The 15,851-nt window shown below is 35.8% G+C and overlaps 2 protein-coding genes across 2 annotated transcripts; one reads left to right on the plus strand and one right to left on the minus strand.

Moving 5' to 3' along the window:
- The first annotated feature begins 4,211 nt into the window (after positions 1-4,211).
- On the plus strand, positions 4,212-8,399 carry LOC145593929 (putative disease resistance protein At1g50180). The gene is made up of 2 exons (XM_081650287.1): positions 4,212-5,277; positions 6,622-8,399. The coding sequence occupies exons 1-2, from the start codon at positions 4,212-4,214 to the stop codon at positions 8,397-8,399; spliced, it is 2,844 nt and encodes a 947-aa protein (XP_081506413.1).
- A 422-nt stretch (positions 8,400-8,821) lies between these two features.
- LOC145593930 (putative disease resistance protein RGA4) lies at positions 8,822-14,192 on the minus strand. The gene is made up of 5 exons (XM_081650288.1): positions 13,598-14,192; positions 11,714-12,252; positions 9,287-11,656; positions 8,993-9,118; positions 8,822-8,869 (listed from the first exon to the last, which is right to left on the minus strand). Exons 1-5 carry the CDS (start codon positions 14,190-14,192, stop codon positions 8,822-8,824), a joined length of 3,678 nt encoding a protein of 1,225 aa, XP_081506414.1.
- Positions 14,193-15,851: the final 1,659 nt, after the last annotated feature.

Genomic DNA, 15,851 nt, shown 5'->3' on the forward strand with positions numbered 1-15,851 from the left:
CCACATCCACCACCTTGAAACTGCCGAAAACCCCTCAAAAATCCTCCCAAAACCACCGAAAACCTCTTCAAACCACCCTTTTTCCGCTGCCCGTGTTTGATTTGGGTTCGAATCGGATTAATTTGGGTAATTTCGTTGGGGTTATTAGTGGTTTTGGGGGGCGGAATTTGGTGGCGGATCGGAGCTGGGAAGTGTCGGGACTCGGGATGGTGGGGGAGGTGCGGCGGCAGCAGCGAGCAGCGGCTAGGGTGAGGTGGCTAGAGTAGGCGAAAAACTGGAAAAAAAATTAGGGCGTCGAGGTGGTTGGGTGGTCGGAGAAGGTGGCTAATTGCGAGGGGCGGGGATGCCCAGAGAAGGGAGGTGCGGCGAGTGGTTTGGTGGTGGAAACGTTGGAGAGTGGTTTGGTGGTGGTGGGACTAGTGGGTCTCATTCCCTTTGATTTTAAAACAAACAACACCCCAAATTTTAGGTATTTTCATTCCATTCCTTATCTTTCCCTTTGTTCATTCCATTCCGATTACCCCATGTGAACCAAACGGCCCCTAACTAATTTTTAGTAGTGAGTCACGACGACATCACGTACACTATTATGCACATGAATAAGTCTGCTCTTGCTTGAAGGGGGTGTTTATAAGAGAATTTCAAACCAAACTACAACTGTAAAACCTTAAGGCCCCATCTTGTTCGTATAGTGCTATAGATTTGGATTTAAAAAAGCAACTAGCGTGGTATGAAATTGAAACTTGATTTCTAATACCCATACCGCTATACCTTGTGTTTGAAAGTTGGTATAAATCAAATATTAAAACCCAAATGAAACCTGGGTGGTATGGGGTTGGAACTTGATACTTGATTTCATGTGTTTGGTTTTTATGTAGGAATGATAGTTATTATTTTAATTTTAAACCTAAAGGTATAGGGATAAGCCATACCCACCTCTCCCCTTGGGCTTCAAAAACCCATACCTTGGGGGTTTGAGGTATGGGTTTGAAAAATGAAATTTCTAAAAACAAACACAAGGTATGGGTTTTGGTCATTCTAAATCCATACCTTATACCTATGATGCTTGAACCAAACACCCCTAGTTTTCAAACTTGTTATATGGAGTATCACGGGTTTATTAAGTGAAATTTACTTAAACGAACATGCAATCATATTTCAGATCATCCCTTCAAAGAGGAATTTTAAAGGGAGGAAAGTTAGACATTTGTAAATGCATAACATTGATTAAGATATTTTTAAAACACATGATAGAGAGAGAAAAGAGGAGAGAGATAGGAAGAGAGAGGTCTGTAGGTGGACCCCACCAATATTTTGGTCGGATTGTATCATGTGATGGGGGACCATGTGTTGATTGTTCCACTGAAAGTTTATATGGTACCATTGAATCCTCAGTGGTACTATTTATGCATAAATTATATACAACTGAATACATAAATAATACAATTATGTGCATATATAGTATCATTGTATATTCAGTGGTACCATTTGATCATCCAATGATACCAGAATATGCATTCGTTTGTACATATGTATAATTACATGTATACCCCTAGTTATGCATTTGTAAATGCCTAACTTTCCTCCATTTCTAATTCCTCTCCCTTCAAGTATCCCTAACCCCAAAAATTGTGAAAATTTTACTAGCAACTTAGCAAGTCCAAGAAATTAGGGACACAAAGCCTAGACAATCCCAAAACCCATCACCTTGCCCATACAGAGCAGAGATGCTACAGTAAGTCCCAAAAATGCAGCAGCTAAAAAACACACGAAAAAACAAAGAGAATGAGCCAGAGCAGATCATTATCTCTAAAAAAAAAAGTTAATGTTACGAAGAGAAATGCAACTCCAAGATAAGAAATTTTAAAAATTTCAGAATTTTTGAGGTTGCATTTGTTAAATTTGCCCTTGATTCTACATGGGTCGTGTTTGTTATTGCATGCACGCAAGGTGTTCGACGAAATGCCCCACTGAAGTATTATTGACTATGCCAAGCTAATAGCATACCTGCATACGGCAGATACCCTGAGTCTTTGTAATTATTTAGACAAGGACATTATTTGCTGCTGCGTCAGTTATGTCATTCCATGCCTTTGCTCGTTCTCATTCGACGGTTCGACCCAAAGACGATCAGCTTGTTCAGGCGAGTGGTGAAGTGAAGCTTGGTGTACTAGCAAATCTATCGCATTGGAATTATGGTTAATTTGCTGTAAGTTCCTAATGCCTCTCTTATGTTTTTCTATCATCACCATGTATAGAAGAAACTATTAAAGCCCCTTGTGCGGGTAAAACTAGTTATGGCACAATCTCATATACACGGAGCATACGAATGACTAACATATAAGACTGGTACAAAATAAGATTAGACCCTATTGCGCTTTTATATGATTTAAGTATCCTAATCGTGTACATTCAAGTTCTATGCTTGCACATCATGTGGAGTGTTGATGTTAGTTATGAGTAAACTACTTGCTTGTATTTTCTATCGTAACGTTTGCATCATGCATATGTGCTTAATTGCTTATATAGTTCTGTTCCATCCCTTGCTATTTACCATTTGCAAGACTATGAATAATTAATTATTAAAGTTAAATTAACATGTAGGTTCTCTTATGAAGTTTCTAGAGAAGTATGTAAACTTATGCAATTGTCATCAATGCAACAAGAGTAATATCATTGCATAATTGATTGTGTAAGGAAAATTTAAGCTGATTAAGACAATGGAAAGATTGGTACAAATCAATAGGACAAGACCATACTCTTTAAAATGAGTAGCATAAGATGCTATTAAGCTTGTTTCCATTACCAAGAATAGATATCAGTTTACAACATTAGAACAATGGTTGTAACTTTTTGCATATGATGAAGAGTCTCAGTTGTGCAACCCTTCTCAGAGATTCTGATACAGCTATAGGAATCACAGTACTATTACTCTAGTCTTCGATCTAGGCTAAAAATAACGAGCATGTCACCGGAGGCCTTTGTTGCTTAACCTCTCAGCATATATGAAATACTTAACAGGGAAACCATCAAGTGTTTCTCCATAGAACTTACCTTAGGGCTATAGTTCATTATGCTTTTTATAACAACTCAATTTTACACAAGTGTGTCCCAAGTTTTAAGCTTTTATCATTTTTATGCAATGTAGTTTAGTAAGCCCAATTTGCTGCCTTAAGGGTTTGACATTAGTGCTCACTTTGGTATTCTACGGTTAACTCAGTTTTTTTAATTAATAAAAAAAAGAAAAAAAAACTCTCTGTTCTATACGGTTGATTTTTTTTTTTTTTTTTTTTTTTTTGGATGTGTAATGTTTTTATTGGGATTATATTATTTGCTCAATTATATACTCTGTCCCAATAATAACAGTAGAAATAACACCATTCATTCATTAACAGGTTAATATCCCGTTAATTAAGGTTTAGGGACTAAAATAATTAGCTATTTTTTTTTCCCAGTCAACTGAATGCTGTCCATTATTGCAATGTTCACTTCAGTCTTCAATTCTCCTTTATACAAAGTATTATTTTTGGGTTTGGCAGCATCTCCAATTGATCTGGTGGTGTATCTTACGAAGTTACGTGAATATTTTAACAAATACGAAGTATATAATCAATAGTTCCCCATATGTAAATATATTAAAAAACTTATATCTATGTAAAATAGTTAGATGATTAACTCCTAGAAGGAATATGATCCAAAACTTTCGGCAACACCCTCAAAGACTTCTATCTATGTAATTTTTTAGTATTATATCAGATCTCGAAATCGCCTAGATATATAAGACTTTTTTTTCTTCTTAAAACAAAGACTCCAAGACAATAATGCACATATTAAGGAGTACAATAGAACAAGGACTGTAACCTCACCCTAACCCAACCCCAAATTCAAGAAGTTTGGTGAATAGACTTCAATGGAAGACTGTTAACTGACAGTTTAAAATATATGAGACCATTAAATATATCTAAATCATACTTCGTATATCTTTAGCATATAAAAAATTAATAAAAGATGGTACTTACTACCTTCCTCTCAACCAATTCTCTAGTATTGAAAAACATAAACAAAATCTTTTGCTGTGCAGCAGTGATCAATCCTTTGTTACACAACTTACACTAGACAAGTCTCTACTTTGATTTCCCTAAAGGTTAATTTTGATCATCACCCACTTAAATATATTTTAAAACGAAGAGAGAACAAAGTTATTAGTTAAAATGGAGGCAGCGGCGTTGCTGAAATCAGCTGCTCAACAGCTAGGAAAATGGATGGTGGAAGAAGCAAAGTACTTTGATGCTGTGAAAGACAAGGTTGAGGGGCTCCAAAGTGAGCTCGAATGGATTCAATGCTTCCTACGAAGTGCTGACGAGAAGAAAAGAGATGATGAAGTGATTAAAAAATGGATATCTGAAATCAACGATTTTTCATATGAAGCTGAGGACATTCTTGAAAAGTACCTCCTCGAAGTATCTGATGATTTTAGAAAAAAAGAAGGGATAATCTTTTGGAGTTTGGTTAAATGGACTTTTTATTGTGCTAATAAAGATGTAACGTCAACTCATCAAGTTGGGTCTGAAATTGATGTCCTAACCAATAAGATCTCAAAGTTATCGACACGAATGGTTACCTATGGAGTCAAGCCTGCCAGCTCCGGAGAAGAAAAGGAAAGTTCAGGTTCGTTGTTGCAGTCAAAAAAGGCAGAGCTGAGACGCACTCATTCCCACCTTCCGGTGGATGACATAGTTGGGTTGACAGAAGACTCAAAACTTTTATTGGAACAGCTGATGAACAAAGAAACCAAAGTGATTGCCATAAGTGGGATGGCAGGATCTGGTAAGACCACACTTGCTAGGAAAGTATATCAGGAAGTGAAAGGGCGTCAGTTTGATAAGTGTGCTTGGATTTATGTCTCTCAGAAGTTCGATTCAAGGGATATTATTAAATTAATTTTGCTTAGGCTTGTTGATGATCAAACAGAGAGGGAAAATGTCCGAAAAACTGAGGAACGGCTAGAAGGAAAACTTTATAGAGTCTTACAGAAGAAGAAGTGCCTGGTGGTTCTTGATGATTTATGGAAAGTAAGTGATTGGAATTTTTTGAAGGATGGTTTTCCAAAACCCAGTGATTCTCGCAGCAAATTGTTGTTCACTACACGCAACAAGGATTTGATCTTACATGTTGATCCTCAAGGATATTCTCGTCAACTTGAACCTCTTAAAGAATCTGAGAGCTTGGAGCTGTTTTACAAGAAAGCATTTCTTGGCAAAGATACCAGAACTAGAGGTACCTTCTTATTTATGTATTATTCAAAATCAGTTCTTATTAGAAAATAAATGATTTAACCATATTATTCCGTATAGCGGTACAGAACTATAGTGCAAGTGAAGAGAACAATACATTTATCTTCATATAATTAGTCATCACCGTATCAATATGATCCAATTATATCGTGTTATCATCGGAGGTCCTCCGTTTTTTTTTTTTTTTTGAGTTGACACTAATTGACTTTTACATTATTCACACAACACACTTTGACTCACTTTTGTGCTTTATAGATACGATAAAACATATTCGTGTGAGATTTTGTTTGAATCGCTTTAATGTAATTTTATTAATAATTCACTTCTTCTAATTTTGCAATGTTGATTAATAGTAGAGGTATTAATCGTTAAAAACATGCGTTGGCAAGCATGATAAATGATAATAGAAAGGTGTCAACTAAAAAAATCTGAAGAAATATTATTACTAAAGCGGAAGTGTGTCTCTTAAATAAAATGCCTTAATTGGCTTAATAAAGTTAGTTTATCACTTTTTTTTTTTTTTTTTTTTTTTTTTGACGGGTAGTTTATCACTTTAAAACAATTGAGGAAGTACTTTTTCAACCATTTTCATTCTTACTATAACAACGAAGTCTAAAAATTTTCAAGTTTTACCAAAACTTCATTAAAGTTTAATTATTTTCCAAATACATGGCTATTTTTTGCAGATAATGTTAAGCAATTGCCTTGGGATAAATATGGCAATGACTAGGATCGTGTAAAACCATACACATAATTTGATTTTATTTGTACAATGTATATTTTGATAGGTGACTAAGGTCTGAGCATGAATGTCTGATTTGGGCAGAGTGAAATAATGACATTCTAATGTTTTGTGTAATACTGTGATGAGTAGTGCATATTGCCATATTAATTTTGAATTTTTGACTTTTTGTGAATCTAGGCTTAGTTAGTCCATGGTAGGGTCTAGGTCTTGAAAACTCTGAACCCAGTTCATATTCAACCGCATAACTAACACCTTGACCCTTCCCCTATCCTGGAATCCTGGACTCACATGGCCTACAAATTTAACACATTAAGTTATGGTCATGAACCCATTTCCATCTTTACCTAGGGTCAATTTATGTCAGCAATATATACTCGCTATACACAACTGATCTTTAAGCTTCAAACAGATTAAGAGACAGACAAATCTGTGTTCTTATAGCAGTCTTAAGACTTGGATAAATCTCTTCTGACCAACATTGCTATGATTTTCTCTGCTTTGTATAATATATCCATGACTTTTGACTGTAGATTGAAATTTTGTCATGCCTGATTTAGGGTATTACTGTATCTTTGTGTGCAGACCCTAAAGCGCAGCAATTGTTAAAGGATATGAAGATACTAGGAGATCAAATGGTTGTTCAATGCAAGGGCCTGCCTTTGGCAATAGTTGTCCTGGGAGGACTTCTAGCTCTTAAAAAAACAAGAGAGGAATGGAAAAGTGTTCAAAGGAATGTTGAAAAATATTTAACAGTCAACAGCAATGATAAAATCGGAGTAACAGATGTGTTGGAGTTGAGCTACACAGATCTACCCTATCACTTGAGACCTTGTTTCCTTCATCTAGGAAATTTCCCAGAAGGTTTCGAAATACCTACCAAAAAGTTGTATCGTATGTGGATTGCTGAAGGTATTGTTGTACCAAGTGATGATTATCCTGTGAATTTGGAGAACATTGCTAATAGCTACTTGAGGGAATTGGTGCAAAGATGTATTGTTCAAGTTGGAAGAATAGGGCCAGCAGGAAAGATAAAAACATGTCGCCTTCATGACTTAATGTGGGAGATGTGTACTTCTAAGGCAAAAGAGGAAAATTTTCTCTCCATAGTTCGTCAAGAGAATACAAATGTGGAATACATCAATGCTTCTACATTTAAAGATAGAAAACTGCATCGTGTAGCCATTCATTTTGGGCAGAGTCAGCTGAATAAATTTCCCTCCCGATTTGACAAGGCTTCACACCTTAGATCTCTGATGTTCTTTAGAAGTGGTCCAGTTCACAATAATGATCAAAGCTGGTTGAAAACATTGGTAAGTGACCTCAAGCTACTTCGTGTATTGCTTCTTGAAAATACTGGCATCAATGAGGTGCCTAAAGTGCTTGGCAACTTGATTCACTTGAGATATTTGAGCATCATGGGAACTCCAGTAAGAAAGTTGTCATCATCCATAGGCAACCTAAGGTGCCTTCAAACTCTTGATCTACGCGTATGTCTTCCAGACAATTGTGTTATGAGAATACCAAATGTCTTGTGGAGGATGAAAAGACTGAAGCAGTTGTATCTCCCTTCGCATGCCTACAAAGTCAAGTGGTTTCATTACCTTCAAAAATTACGGACCAAAGGTTTAAGCAACTTGGAGATACTCAAGAACTTTGACACAAGCAGATCTCAAGTCAAAGACCTACTGAAATTGGGAGATTTGAGGAAACTTTCGGTCAAGAATGTGGTATCCCAGACCGAAACTCTTAAGACCATTATGGAATGCAAGAGCATAAAAAGTCAAAACCTTGTGCATCTGTCCCTTAAGATTCACGGTGCCTTACTGAATGAAGAAACGGAAATTTTGTCAACCTGTAGTTGCCTTCGTACTCTGGAAATGACAGGTACGAATTCAGAGATGACAGAACTGAAGCTAGGAAGCATTAAATTTCCAGAAAGCATGACGATCTTAGTTATCAAAAACTGTGAACTAATGTGTGCTGATCCTATGCAAAAATTCAAGCACCTCTCTAACCTAAGAAGTCTTTCCCTGGACACAGTCTCATTCTCAGGAACCTCTATGGAATGCACAGAGGGAGGTTTTGAGGAGCTCGTTGATCTGAAGCTCAGTAATATAGACATCTTAGAGAATTGGAGGGTAGTAGGAGGATCCATGCCTAAACTTCACCGCCTGCAGATATACAACTGCAATAAGCTACAAGTGATACCTGATGGATTGCCTACATCAGTTGAAGTTGTCTGCAAACCTTGTGTGGAAGGAACTGACAAGTACTTTACCTGTCCTTTCATTAAAGTTGCGCTTGTGGATGATGATGATGAAGACTTGGCTACCCGACAATGCAACAAGTATCTTTCATGAATCCTGCTTAGCCCCACGAGAAAGAATCCCTCGTGTTTACTGTATATTTTTTTTTCCTAGCTTAACCCACGAGAAAGAATCCCTTTTGTAGATTTTACTTTTTTTTTATAATTATTTTTTTATTTTTTTCCATTGGCATGGTTGTACATCATAAACTTGAAATTTTAAAAATATGAATTAAATTTTTTTTATATATTATACAAATTGCCAAGTCCTTAAGCTATACTGATGATGAAGAACTACCATCACAGTAAAGAAAAATGTACAGATCAAGATATATCAGGAGCTGAATATCTGCAGTCAGTATACATTGGCTGATGGTTTGGCTAATATATAATTGAGATATTTAAGATTGACATTTTGCCCCAAATAATGCAATATTAATTGGATGAACCAATTTAATTAGTTACATATATGCATGTTCAAGTGGAATCAACTAGAGAGCTCAAGTGCTCAACTTTACTGAAACACTGCATAAGAACATATAACTACACGCCCTACAGATGTTACTGGGGTGAAGCTTCATTTAGCTTCGCTTGCAGATAGTTCAAGAATTTTCGTAAGAAAATTATTACATTTCTCCATAGACTGACCAGGATGTTGAAATTAATGACTTTTCTTTCTGGATCTTCTTCAGCATCATAATATCTATTCTCGTCATTTGGTTCTTCATCATCTGAATTTGTAAAATAATGATCAATTTCAGGTTCAGTAATTTCCTGTCATTTCCAATTTCCAGTTTCCGTTAAAAATATTTAAGGTACATATGTAGTAATTAGTTTTCCTTTCAACACATGGATAACCATATACTTATTAAAATATAAAAAACAGAACTATGCTAAGCAAAGTAGTTTCAATAATAATACTGTAAAATAAAACATGCATACCTGCAATAATGAGCTTCTATCTCCCTGATACCAGCGGCCTTTGATTTTTATATGCGATACATGGCGAATATTTTCCCATTCAAGACCCTTTTCCTCTAATTTGGCACACTTCTCAATACGCAAGCATCGTAGCTTCTTGAGTTTTAGCATCTCTCTCCGTGAAGGAAGCTCCTTCAAAGTGTCACATTCTTCAAATATCATGATCTCCAGGTCCTTAAGGTCACAAATCCAAGCAGGAACTATTTCCAGGGATGAAAATCTCCAAATTCTTAATACTTTCAGTTGAGGGAGGCATTTTAGTTTCTCAGGAAGATCTTTCATGTTTGAGGAGCCTTTTAACCAGACTCTTTCGAGGTTTTTTAGGGACCTGCATTCTGGAAATTGCGTAAAGCTGTCATATACTTCACCGATCCTCACAGTTCGAAGGCTAGTAAGTTTATCAAGCCCTGCAGGTAGATTTCTTAATCTCACACAGTCTAATATATCTAGTTCTTCAAGGCTAGTCAGCTGCTGTAAATCTGGAATCTTTGTCAGTGATTTGCAGTCAGTGATTGCCAATTTAGTGAGAGATGAGCACATTTCCAGATATTTTGGAGGTCCTGCTAAGCGATCACATCCTCTAATGACTAATGTGTTCAGAGCAGTAAGATCATCAACACGCGGAAGATATTTGAGTAGAGGGCAGTCATTTATGCACAATTCCTTGAGGGAAGTGAGGTTCCATGGTTTAGCCGGCCATTTCTCCAGCCTTTTGCACTTTTGTAAGCTGAGTTCTTCAAGAGATGCACACCAGAATAGCTCGTTACAAAAACAATCTGGTTCGGACACCATCTCACACAAGACGAGAGAAGTTAGCCTGTGATTCTTGCAGCTGTCTGTTATGATAGTTTCCAACCAACTACCCCATGTAATCCCTTGGATCATCAAATTTTTCAGCTGTGGGAAATCAGTTGGTATGCTCGTCAACTTGGGACAATCGACAACTTTCAATGTCTCAAGCCTCGGAAATGCTTGACAAATCATCTGACCTGTGGTGGAAGGCAACCATTTTATCAGCCTACTGAAATTTCGCAATTCTAGCCTTCTCAGGAAAGGAAAATATACTTCCAGCATACCCTCCTCTTCACTATCATTGACATTACTGTAAAACTCTTGACCTATTGTCTCAATGTTGTCCATGCCACCAACAATCAATGTCCAAAGACTTGGTAATTGACCAAGTGTTGGAAGTTGCAGGCATCTTTTGCAATCAACTAATTCGATCTTCACTAATTTATTAAGTCTCTCATTGCCTTCACCCTTCATCTTCTTCACCCACTCTGGAAATTGCTGGCTGCCGTAGTTAATCAGCTTAAGCCTTTGAATATTTGGGTGAGGTTGAAGACCATCTAGAATCTGGTCATCCGGACTGTGCTGGCTGTCACCCGTCTCAAGTCTTTCTCTATTCCAATGCAGTTCCAAAGCTGAAAGACCGTGTTTCATCCCAATCTTAGCTTCCTGGGCAGCTTCTTTGTCGGCCATGTATTCAAGGCCACTAATAAATAAAGGACCAGATATATCATTGAGACTTCCTAGATCAGAAATCTTTTTGGATCCCCCTACTTCATCCAGCTTTATAGGGGGTTGTATTCTGCGAGCAGTAGGGGGTACAATCTGGTTAGGTAACTGTAACGGGCTAGCATCGACAAGTTTCAAGTTGATCAAATTTTGTAGCCCCTGGGGCTGCTCCAAACCCTCACAGTTAACAAGCAGTAGAGTTTGCAAAAGGTAGAGATGTGTGATTGTTTCTGGCAAATATCTGATCGGATTATTTGACAGATCAAGATATCGTAAAAATTTCAGCTTTCCAATACTCTTTGGCACTTCTTTCAGACCAATGCCATCTAATTTCAATACATACATATATCTTGCTTGACTCAGTAAATTCTCCTGCACTGCATTGAATTCAACCATTGAGTACATTGTTCGTAGTCTAAAATGACTTTCCCCTGCTTCTTCCATTACTCCTGGTGAAATCAGTAAATGCTGGACACTGGAAACACTACTCGGTTGATTTTCTTCTTGGCCATCGAAAACCAACCCTTCGTGTCTAGAAACATGCACTGCCAAGTCATGATTCAAGTCTAGTATTGTGCATTCTATGGCATGACCATCCTCATCCTGCTTAGACACTTGGAGAAGTAACTCGTTCAACAAAATGTCGAAGTATTTCTCTGCAGCTTCCGCAGACAGGAAGCCTTGGGCAAGCCAGAGTCTTATCAAATCAGATTTCAGAATAGTGGCACCTTTCGGAAATATAGAACAGTAGGCAAAACATTGTTTTACAGCGTTTGGCAAGCGTTCATAAGTCATTGACAAAGCTGATAAAATCTCCAAGCTGGGCAAGTCCCTTAATCTAGTTTCCGCAACTGTCTTCCACTGCAACACATTCGCTTTCCTCTGCAACAATCCTCCCATGTTCCGAATAATGAGGGGAACACCATGACACTTTGATACAATCTCCCTGCCATATGTCTCAAAGTCGCAGTCCTCCTCCATCGGCTCTGCAGCAGCTGCAACCAGCTTGAACAACTCCCAACTCTCCTCATCATTTAATCTTTCCAAATTATGAACAAAGGAAGCACTAATAGTCCTTGCAGCTTCTTTTCTCCTGGTTGTTACTAGAATACTGATCTTACTCCCTCCGCTATGCAATCCATACAGTTTATGTAACTGCTCGCGCTTCACAGACCAGACATCATCCAGTACAATCAGAGTTTCTTCTCCCTTCATGAAACCAACAAGCACCTCAGTGTCAGTTGAATTCTCTTCCTGCCTAGGAGCTTGTACAACAGACTGCAACATTTCCTTCAAAATCTTTGTTGCATCGAAAATTTCACCTACTGTTACCCAAAACTTCTTCGCGAAATGATCCAGAATTCTTTGATCTTCATATACCTTTTTAGCAAGGGAAGTTTTTCCAATACCTACAAGCATGAATTCCAACAGGTCACATGAATGCCTAGTGAAGTTGTGATTACCAAAATTGATGTACAACAGTACAAGTATGGAGAATGACTAGTCGTCTAGTCGCATATAATGATATAACCACTATCATTTTTAAGTAAAACATAAGAAAATTTTCTACTTAAAAAGGACACACCACACACGAATATGCGTTGACCTTTTAAGAAATTTTGTATTTCACCACTCATAAATAACCCACTTTTTGAAATTACCCTCCATATAAAATTTAATTTTAAAATACCACTCAAACTAGCAAAAAGAAAAAAAATCACCACCAAAATCATTAAATCTAACATTTTAAAGAAATTTCTTCGATTCTCATGCCAAAAACATGCTTTGTAGAGGTTTTGGGGTCATTTGTTTCCTTCGACTTTGAATACAATGTGAGCATAAATTTGACAAAAAATTATCGAAAATGTCTCATTTTACATGTGTCAAGCAAAATAGGAGTTATTCATTACATAGTATTATGATCGAAATTTTTGTATACACCGTGTGCACTCACCAACACTAACATTTTTAATAAAATAGATCAGAGTTAATATTTCCTACCGTAGGCTCCTTTTACTATTTTCCTTGCTTTTATTTATTTTTCTTTATTGTTACTAGTAATTTCTATTCTTTAATTTGTATCCATTGTGTGCACTCACCAACCCTAACATTTTTTAATAAAATAGAGCTTATTAAAGGATCATTAATCACAATTGTCTGATTAATGTTTTCTTGTATATTTTTGGTAATTTTTGCATGTATATTTACCTTTTTGTTTTGATGGTATGCTTTATCCCTTGATTAATTAATATATTGCTCCGTTGTTTAAAAAAATAAAATAATAAAAATTAATCAATATTATGACGTATTTTGGGTTGATGATTTTGGGCTTTACTTTTTTATATATTTATTTAATTTGTCAAATAATAACATGTACTTCTTTTTTTTTAAATTGCATGATCATTTGCAAAAACGGAGAATTTTATATTTCAATAAAAAAATCTCTCCTTGCCTATTTATCTCATATAATAGAGATTATTTTGCTAATAATCTAAGTAGAAAATATATTGAGTATTTTTTTTTTTTTTGAAAGAAATATGTTGAGTATTATTATCATTTTTTTTTTTTGAAACGAAGTACTACATAATTGATATTATTAAATTTTCGTTTAACAAAAATAACTTAATTAGAAAAAACATAGCCGAGCTCAATCTAAGATTATTACTTATTTAAAAACTAATGTAGGACCACGCGTTTCATATGTACTCAAATAAAAGAATTACCTGTTTCTCAAAAAAAAAATAAAAGAATTACCTCCCATTCCGACGATAGCGATCGTGAAAAAGTAACCTCCGGCGTCCTTTGAGCTAAGCAATTTTTCTACAATTGTCTCTTTATCGGTTTTCCTTCCTTCAAACGCGAAAGTTTGATCCAATGTATCATTGTCGTTACAACTATAACGAGGGGCCGTTACATTGACTGTGCGGCCCCTCATTGTATCCATCTTAGTAGTCTCCTTTACGAGCTCATCCAACAAAGAGAGGATCTTGCTAATCCTACGAGACATACAAAAAGCAAGAGATAACAAAGCCGTCTTCTTGAACGATGATCGATTATTCCTACGTACGGTCTCATACTCGTTCTTATCGATAGTATTCTCAACAAAAAAAGTCAAATCGTTGACTTTTTTACACCAATGATTTAGTTGGAGGGTGATACATTCAGTGTTCACCCCTTGCCTAGTGTTGCGTACATCTTCCAAAAACTCTTGGATTGAAATGATTTTCTTTGTCATGGTTTGGAGTTGAGCCTTCGAAGCCCCGGCTTGCCTTAGACCATCTTGAATGCTAGTCGATAACATGCTTGAAATGGCCGAGGCCAATGCACCCGCGAACGGATAAGCTTCCATGGTGCACCGTGCACGCTCACGGTTACGCACGTAACGTAGGGTGAAATATGATAATGGAATGTAATTGTTTTGGACCAGTTATGTGATGTAGTATCGGCCACCAATGCCTATTAGTAAGACAGTAACAATGGTTGGTATTACACAATGTGTGAATGTGTTTATTTATTTGTTTAATTTAAGGAGAAAGTGGCCAAAACAAGGCTTTAATTATGACAACCTTGATATCTCTTAAACTTATAATTAAGGGGAGTATACAACTATACAAGTACAACTAAATAGGTCCACTCTTTTTTTTAAGTCAATTCATTTATTCTATTTTTATACGTAGTTATGTACTATAGCAGATTAGCAGTGTCATCTGCCATTTTATTTCAAATTTATTATATTATCCGGCCATTAATCACTTATGGAGTAATTTCTTAATTTTTTTTTTATTTTTTAAAAAAGAAAAAATTGACTTTGACAATATGACCTACCAAATAAAACCCTTGCAATAATGCAATGTGTTTATGTGTTCAATCACGCATTTCACGAGTGATGACTCTGACGAGTCTACGCTAGCATCCTAAGGAAAATTCCTTATTATCAACCTACTCGTTTAGCATACACAAATTTTCATTAAAGCTTTTTTCACATCACTACCTAAGTTCAAAAAAAAAAAAAAAAAAAAAAAAAAAAAAAAAAAAACTCTCAAATCTATAATATTTTTGGCGACACATGAGCAATGACAGATCAAGACCAATTCATAATTCATCTATAGTAAATACCAAAAATCAATGCAATAATGTAAATTTAATAATTTATGATTGAATATATAATAAGAACCACTAAACTTAAGGACGACATTTACCATCAAACTATCAATAATGTTCTTAATACTTGTTGGGCTTAATAGAATGATTTTACTTACACCTTGCAGCTTTCTAATTTGATCGCAACACTCTTTATTTTGCAATTTTTATATTAAATACTCAATATATTATTGGTCTATTATTTAATATTTAATTTATAAGCAACATAAATTCATTTATTAATTTCAACTTTAATTCACTATTGAAATTTTGTAACTGCTGATGGGCATCAAATATTCCCACAATAGCATTCTTAGTTTCCTCCCTCTAATAGTCTAATGTTTAATCAAATTGATAAATTAAACATTCAATGTAATTTTTTTTTTTTTTTTTAAAAAAAAAATAGATAATACAAGCAATGATCCGGGACTCATCCAAGGCCAAAAACTAGTTTAATGATAAAATGATAAATCATAACAAAGTATTAAAGATATTTTTATGAGGAAATCCAAGTATTTAATTGTAGCCTAGCCTATCCATAATTTCTAAATTCCCAGCTGCGGAAGATGAAAAACCTGGTTTCAACAGGACTAGCCGTCTAGCCCGGCTTATTGTCATTAGCTTTTCCTCTTTTAATCAACGACAAAAATTGTATTGTATGAACATGTTAAATTTAAATATTATGGTACCTCTAGTAATCTAGTATCCATTAGTTGATTTCATCATACTACGTATAACACATGATCAGTTCATTGATGAGGAAAATTAGACTGACCTGATCACCTGAAAAATTTTAGGCCTCTGACTATTTTGAGCAGTGTGATGATCAACAGAAGGAGCGAAAATTTGCACAATTAAAGAGTTTCTT

This window comes from Chenopodium album, chromosome 19, assembly GCF_948465745.1.
Source record: "Chenopodium album chromosome 19, dcCheAlbu1.1, whole genome shotgun sequence".
NCBI lineage: Eukaryota > Viridiplantae > Streptophyta > Magnoliopsida > Caryophyllales > Amaranthaceae > Chenopodium > Chenopodium album.

Excerpts from the sequence above, each read along its gene's own strand:
- LOC145593929 (XM_081650287.1), top strand. The coding sequence starts at position 4,212 with ATGGAGGCAGCGGCGTTGCTGAAATCAGCTGCTCAACAGCTAGGAAAA. Across the intron at positions 5,278-6,621 it reads CAAAGATACCAGAACTAGAG|ACCCTAAAGCGCAGCAATTG; the intron begins GTACCTTCTTAT and ends CTTTGTGTGCAG.
- LOC145593930 (XM_081650288.1), bottom strand. The coding sequence starts at position 14,192 with ATGGAAGCTTATCCGTTCGCGGGTGCATTGGCCTCGGCCATTTCAAGC. Across the intron at positions 12,253-13,597 it reads CGCTATCGTCGGAATGGGAG|GTATTGGAAAAACTTCCCTT; the intron begins GTAATTCTTTTA and ends TCATGCTTGTAG. Across the intron at positions 8,870-8,992 it reads TCATTAATTTCAACATCCTG|TGTTTCAGTAAAGTTGAGCA; the intron begins GTCAGTCTATGG and ends GTTCTTATGCAG.